This window comes from Gracilinanus agilis, chromosome 1, assembly GCF_016433145.1.
Source record: "Gracilinanus agilis isolate LMUSP501 chromosome 1, AgileGrace, whole genome shotgun sequence".
Lineage (NCBI taxonomy): Eukaryota > Metazoa > Chordata > Mammalia > Didelphimorphia > Didelphidae > Gracilinanus > Gracilinanus agilis.
The window spans coordinates 735,180,632-735,188,045 of record NC_058130.1 but is presented as its reverse complement, the minus strand read 5'-3'; the positions used below and the strand labels follow the sequence as shown (position 1 = coordinate 735,188,045).

Below are 7,414 nucleotides of genomic sequence, written 5' to 3'. Positions count from 1 at the left end.
TGTATATGGGGGGGGGCTGAAGAGGGGGTGAAGGGAAAAGTAAAAACAGAAATCATGTAACCATAGAAAATTTTTCTAAAAAAAATAAAATATTTAAATATAAATAAATAAATAAAAAGAAAGAAAAAACTGAGAATCAGAAAGGGAAAGTGATTTGTCCATGGTCGAACAGTGGGGGAGTGCTGTGACTAGAACTTGGGTTTCCTAGGGACAGCCAGGTGGCTCAGTGGATAGAGAGCCAGACCTGAGGAAGGTTCAAATGTGATCCTCAGAGGCTACCTAGCTGTGTGACCCTGGGCAAGTCACTTAACACTGTTTGCCTAGTCCTTTCCACTCTTCTGCCTTGATACTGATACTTACCTAAGACAGAAGATAAGAATTAAGAACAACAACAAAAAAGAGCTTTGGTTTCCTGACTTCTAGAATAGAGTTCTTTCGTGCTTTGGACAGGCAGAGCTTATGAAAGGAAGAGCCTATAGTTTATCCTAAGGATGTTGGGGCCATAGCCACAACTGGTGTTTCTAGAATGCTGAAAGGTAGAGGAAACAAGGACCATGCATTTGATTCCCCAGGATTCCATCCTCAAGACTTGATTTGGGGTAACCCCCCCTGACCCCTAAACTCCCTCCTCTCCTCCCTGAAACACTCTGCTGGAAAACCTCGGGGAGATGAAACACAGGGGGATGCTGGCTCCCAGGAGCAGCAGCCTCCTGTGCCATTCCCAGAGCAGGGACTGACACAGCTGGCTCCCAGGGAGCTCTCTGCCTCCATTGAGATAAATCCTGAAGGGAAAGAGAAGGCAGTAATAGGTTATGGGATGTCACCACAACTGAGGCGGATACTAAAGAATTCCGGGCCCTGGGGAGGGTCCTGGGGGATTCTGAGAACTGGGGCAGAGCCCAGGGTCGAGGCTAGATTCTGGGATGCCTCTAGAACAGATATATACTAAGGGACTCTGGGTAATAGGAGGACTTCCAGACCTGAGGGGGATCCTTGGGGGAAGAGGGGGGTGCTAGGAAGGACCCCAGGGGATTGTGGATACCTTAGTAGGTCCCACAGAACTCTAGAGGCCTGACGTGGTCCTTGGGAGTCCCTGGCCTCTGAGGCAGATTCCAGGGTGCTTAGGACATCGAAGTAAAAGTCTCAAGATGCTTTGAGGGCTGTGAAACAAGTCCCAGGGGCTGGGGATGCTGAGTCTGGCTCCAGACCGCTTTGGCAACCCCCGCGGGCCGTTGGGAGGTGATGACATCCCAAATTTCACAAGGGAAGAAGGGAAGGAGCCCAGCCCAGATGGATGGGATGAATAGACATTTCCCCCCCCAATAACCGTCCCCCAACTCCTGCTTCCTGTCCCCCACATACACTATTTAATTGGAACCATCCCAGGCCCAGTCCTGTTCCAAGGTGTGAACAAAGACTCTGGCAAGCACCATGAGGGCCCCCGGGATCTCTACGCTCCTGTCCTGGGTGGCGACCCTGGGCCAGCTGACCTCCTCAGGTAATGGTCTGCCCCTGCCCCAAGTGTGCCTCAGCCCCTCTCCTAGGACCATGTACCAGGGGAGAAGCCAGGAGATGGGGGCACTGGCCTCAGCTTGGACTTTGAATCGTCAGGTGACCCTGAACAGGGGCCTTCTCTCTGCGCCTCAGTTTCCCTATCTGAGAAGTTAGAGAGCAACTAGGAGGCTTAGCAGATAGGGGAAACCAAGCAGCTTTCAAAACAGAAAGAGGAGTTCCTATTGCCTTATTGCAATCCTAAAATTGGGGAAGTTCTCCCCAAAGAGGTCTCTCTTTGCTCCTCAGGCCTTTAGTGAGCTGGAATTGGAGTGTGTTTGATGCTTGTGGGGACCAGCCAGCCCTCAGGCTCCCCCATCTCGAACCCTTACCTTCCCTCTTAGAATCAATATTAATTCTAAGGCCAAAGAGTGGTAAGGGCTAGGCAATGGGATTAAGTGACTTGCCCAGGGTCACTGGGCTAGGAAACACCTCTCAGGCTCTGAGGCACAAATCCTTACTATACTTTCCCCCACCTCTCTCTCTCCTTCTCTCTTTCCCTCTCCCTCCTTTTCTCTCCCTCCTCTCTCTGTCTCTCCCTCTCCTCTGTCTCTCCTCTCTCTGTTGTCTGTGTTTGTCTCTGTCTGTCTGTGTCTCTCTTTGTCTCTGTCTCTCTGTCTGTGTTTGTCTCTGTCTCTCTCTCTCCTCTGTGTGTCCATTTGTCTCTGTCTATCTCTCTCCTCTGTCTGTCTGTCTGTACCTCCTCTGTCTGTCTCTTTGTCTCTGTCTGTCTGTCTGTCTCTCTCCTCTGTCTGTCTGTGTTTGTCTGTCTATGTCTCTCTCTGTCTCTCTGTCTCCTCTCTCTGTGTTTGTCTCTGTCTCTCTTCTCTCTCTGTCTGCCTGTCTCTCTCTCTCTGTGTCTGTTTGTCTCTGTCTGTCTGTCTGTCTCTCTCTCTCCTCAGCACCAAACACTATCCTAGGACAAACTTCTTCTCAGGAATCCATCTCCTGGTCTCCCTTTTCTGGGGTTAAAGTATCTCTGTCCCTGCCTCTCTGCCTGTCCAGACATTTTCATTGACTATCCCTCCTGCCAGAAACATTCTCTCCTTGTCTCTGCCTTTTGGCATCTCTGGCTTCCTTCAAGTCCCACCTTCTACAGCAAATTTTTGGCGGTCCTCCTTAATGCTAATGCCTTCCCTCTGATGAGTATCTCCAATCTACCCTATAAATTGCTTTTTTTTTTTTAAACCCCTTTACCTTCTGCCTTAGAATCAATACTAAGTATTAGTTCCAAGGCAGAAGAGTAACAGCTAGGCAATGGGGGTTAAGTGACTTACCCAGGGGCACATAGCTAGGAAGTATCTGAGGCCAGATTTGAACTCAGGTCCTCCCAACTCCAGGCCTGACTCTCTATCCACTGGGCCACCCAGCTACCTCCTACATAGTGTATTTGTCCATAGCTGTTTGCATGTGGCCTCCTTCATTGGACTGTGAGCTCCATGAGGGCAGGGGCTGTCTTTTGCCTTTCTCGGTATCCCTGCTGGTTAACCAAGTGCCTGGCACATAGTAGGTACTTCCTGAATGGCTGAATGAGTGGCAAACCCAGTCCTTGGCCATCTTTGCCTCTACTCTGTTTCAGTCTCTGTCTCTGGAGTGCCTCTTATTTTTGTTCTATATTTGTTCTCCTCCGGAGTCATCCTGAAAATGTGTCATCCGGCCAAAGCAACCACATGCACGTAGGGTGTGTGTGTGCATCTAGTGCAAGGGACATAAGGCGAGATGGGGAGTTAGTTGTAACAGCAAATAAAATTCACTGCTATTCCACAAACATTTTGGAGGGCCTACTATGTGCCGGGGCTACTAGAGATGCCAAGACAAAACCCAAACCCTCTCTGCCCTCAAGGAACACCACCTACATAGACAAACATAAAGAGTGAATACAAAATAGTTTCTGGGGTCCGAGAGATCATTAAGAACACGGAAGGAGTCCTACTGGACGGGGGCGAAGAGGGAGAATCTCCCAGACAGAATCCTGCCAAGCAAGAAGGGTCAAAAAAGCACAGGGGAAGATGGAGACCTCCCCAGGGGCAGAGATACAACACGGAGCATGTGAATGGGAAATAACGTGGGATCCCTCTAGGAAGACGGGTTCGAGTCAGATTGTCAGGGCAGCTAATAGCTAGGTGGCACAATGGACAGAGAGCCAGGCTTGGAGTTGGGAGGACCCGGATTCAAATTTGGTCTCAGATACTTCCTAGTTATGTGACCCTGAACAAATAACTTACCCCTGTTTGCCTAGCCCTCATCCTTCTGTCTTAAAATTGTTACTAAGATAGAAAGAAAGGGGGCAGTTAAGTGCCTCGGTGGATGGAGAGCCAGGCCCAGAGACGGGAGGTCCTGGGTTCAAAGCTGGCCTCAGACACTGCCTAGCTGGTTGACCCTGGGCAAGTCACTTGACCCCCATTGCCTAGTCCTGACCACTCTTCTGTCTTGGAACTAATACTTAGTATTGGTTCTAAGACAGAAAGAAGGTAAGAGGTTCTAAGGCAGAAGAGTGGTCAGGGCTAGGCAATGGAGGTCAAGTGACTTGTCCAGGGTCACCCAGCTAGGAAGTGTCTGAGGTCAGAGGATTGATTCTAAGACAAAAGGTAAGGGTTTAAAAAAAATTTGTTTTCTTACTAAGATAGAAAGGAAGGAAAGGATTTTTTTTTAAAGAGTCCGAATCTCAATTCTAGAGATGAGTTGGTCTTTTATCTTAGACGCAATAGGGAATCATAGAATTTTCTTGAGCAGTACAGTGTCTTCTGTCTCTGTCACTCTTTTCTTGCTCCTGTGTCTGAGAAGACAGTGGAGTCTGATTTGAGACCTCAGGGTATTTTTCCTGAGACCTTGAAGGCTAGATTACTCTGGAAGATGGTCATCTTGACAATTCGAGCCTTCCTTCCTTCCTCCCCACCCAGAGTACCCTGACAGATCCTAGTGGACTCTCGCCAAGATCCTTTGATAACACTGACTCTACTCAGGAGTGCCCTGAGAATGAAAGTGCCTTCTGGAGACAGCATATCCCCCAGATCTGGGATGTGGAACTCCATGAAGAAGGCTTAGACACTCGTTTCTGTCCCCAGGAGCCCACCAAGGCCAAATCGTGGGGGGTCAAGAAGCCAGACCCCACTCCTACCCATATGCAGTCTCCATCCAGTACGAGGGTGAGCACTTCTGCGGGGGGGCCCTCATCCGGCCTCAGTGGGTGCTCACAGCTGCCCACTGTGAGGTCTCCAAGTGAGTCCAGCCCTGGGACCCATCCCTTCCCTGACTTCCGTGCCCTGTCCCAAAGTCCCAGTCACATCAGCTCTCCCAGAAGTCACTTGGCAACTCACCCTAGTTTGGGACAGAGTTCCAGTCCTATAGATTTATTTCATGACCTTGGGCAAGTCCCCGAGCCTCAACTTCCCTTTCTGTCAAGTATAAAATGGGGAAGGAAGGAAATGCAGGATGGAAAGGAGCCAGGAGACCAAGGCTCTCATCCTTCAGACTCACTGTGTGACCCTGGGTAGATGTCTTGCTTTGGGGAGTTTCCATTTTCTCCACTGCTTATTGGCACTTCTACTAGGGTGTATGGCAGGAGAGGTCCCAGAAATGTTTTTTGCCCAGGGTGGGGACAGAATGCTGAGATCACTGGAGAGGGAATCGAGGAGGGATCCCCCATCCTCTAGAAGCTAACGTCTCTTCTTCCCTCCCTGGGGCTGCAGGAACCTAACTGACTTCAAAATAGTTCTGGGTGCTCACTCCCTGCTGACCCCAGAGTCAACCCAGCAGGTGTTTGGGATCCTTCAGGCTGTCCCTTATCCGCTCTATAATTCCCAGGCCGATACCAGTGACCTACAGCTGCTCAAGGTGAGCCCCTAAACCCAAGGCTACCCAGTTCTCTGGGACCAGTGAGGCAGTCTGAGGCTTGGGATACAGGAGAGAAGGAGGAAGTGGCCCCCACTCCCAGGGCTATTGGGAAAGGGTGAACCCCAAGAATTTCAGAACACATCTCTGCCTCTTTCCTTGTCTTTGTTTTTGTCTCTTATCATTTCTCTTTTCTCTGTTACTCTCTAAGCCTTTCTCTATCCCTTGTCTATCATCTCTCTCTCTCTCTCTCTCTTTCTCTCTCTCTCTCTCTCTCTCTCTCTCTCTCTCTCTCTCCCTTCCCTGTTTCTCTTTCTCTCCTCCTTCTACCTCCCTTCTCTCCCTTTCTTCCTCCTTTCTCTCTGTCTCCCTCTATCCCCCTCTCCCTCCCCTCTCTCTATCTCTCAGGTGTCACCATCTCTGTCCCCATGTTTAACTCTTCCTGCCTCTTCTGTTCCCTGCAGCTCAATGGCACCGCTTTGCTCACGAGGTCAGTGAGGCTGGTCAGCCTTCCCAGATGGAACACAGCAGTCTTCCCAGGGACTCAGTGCCACGTGTGTGGCTGGGGGGACACCACAGGCCTGAATAATCCCGCAAAGGTACTCATGGAGGCGTCTGTTGTGGTGGTAACCAAGCAGGCCTGCAACAGCTCCTGGAATGGAGTCATCAACCAGGACATGGTCTGCGCTTTGGGCTCTGTGAGAGGCCAGTTCCGGGGCGTCTGTGGGGTGAGGATTGTGAGGAAAAGGGAGCTGGGAGAATTGCATTCTAGCCCCAATTCTGCCCCCTCCCTCATCAGAGAATAATCTGGGGCAAGGCCCTTCCCTCATCTGGCTCCCAGTTTCTCCACCTTCCCTGTGTCTTTCTCTGTCCTTGTCTCCCACCTTCTTAGAAGTCAGCTGTTAGCCTAGAAGATCCTTGAGGGACACACTGGTAGGCCTAGTAGTCCCCAATAGGTAGGGTGTCCATCTCTTTCCTTAGGTTTTTCTCTCTGTCTCTCTGCCTCTCTCTCTCCCCCCTCCTCTCCCTGTCTCTGACTCTCTGTCTCTCCCTCTCTCTCTATGTCTATCTCTCTGTCTCTTCTTCTCCCTCTCTTTGTCTCTCTCTCCCTCTCTCTATATCTATCTCTCTGTCTCTCCCTCCCTCTCTCTCTCTCCCTCTTTCTCTTTCTTTCTCTCCCTCTTCCTGTCTTCCTCTCCCTCTCTCTCCCTCCCCACCTCTCTTTCCCTTTCTCTCCCTCTTTTTCTTTCTCTCTCTCTCTTCCTGTCTTCCTCCCCCTCCATCTCTTCCTCTCCCTCTCTTTGTCTCTTTCTCCCTCTCTCTCTATGTCTATCTCTCTGTCTCTCCCTCTCCTTCTCTCTCTATGTCTCTGCCTGTCTGTCTCTCTCTCCCCCCTTCTCTCTCTCTCTCCTTTTTCTTTCTTTCTCTCTCTCCCTCTCCTTGTCTTCCTCCCTCTCTCTCTCCCCCCCCTCCTCTCTCTGTGTGTCCATCTCTCCCCAGTGGCCTTTTAATATTTACTTAGTCTTCTTCTGCCCTCATACTGTCCCTTCTTGCTTGGCAGGGAGACTCCGGGGGACCACTCATCTGCCAAGGGAGGCTTCAAGGTGTGGTGTCCTTCTCAACGCCCCTCTGTGGGCACCCCCGCTTCCCTGATGTCTATGCTCGTGTCTCCACCTTCATACCCTGGATCTATGACGTCCTGCAACATTATTGATCCTACTGGTGATGCCCAGCACACAAAAATCAAGACTTTGGAGCTCAGATGGCCCACCTGATCTGGCTTCCTCTCCCTGCAATCTCACATGGGGGAAACCCTAGTCCAAGAGAGAGGAAAACACCTTTTCAAGGTTCTCAGAGGGGCTGGCCCAGTAGGGGAGAATTGACTGGGCCTTCCTGGTTTAATTGAGGAATTTGATTTTGAATAAAGACTCTTTCTCCACCTCATCTGTCTTCCTTCCATCAATATAGCTCAAAAGGATACCCTCTCCTTACTCAAATCTGAGGAGGGAGGCACAGCAAGTATTACCCTTCC

General features: G+C 50.4%; 1 protein-coding gene across 1 annotated transcript; it reads left to right on the top strand.

The window, feature by feature from the left end:
• Positions 1–1,431: 1,431 nt before the first annotated feature.
• On the top strand, positions 1,432–7,313 carry LOC123256807 (serine protease 57-like). The gene is made up of 5 exons (XM_044685367.1): positions 1,432–1,498; positions 4,617–4,770; positions 5,241–5,385; positions 5,847–6,110; positions 6,944–7,313. Exons 1-5 carry the CDS (start codon positions 1,432–1,434, stop codon positions 7,094–7,096), a joined length of 783 nt encoding a protein of 260 aa, XP_044541302.1. The 3' UTR covers positions 7,097–7,313.
• Positions 7,314–7,414: the final 101 nt, after the last annotated feature.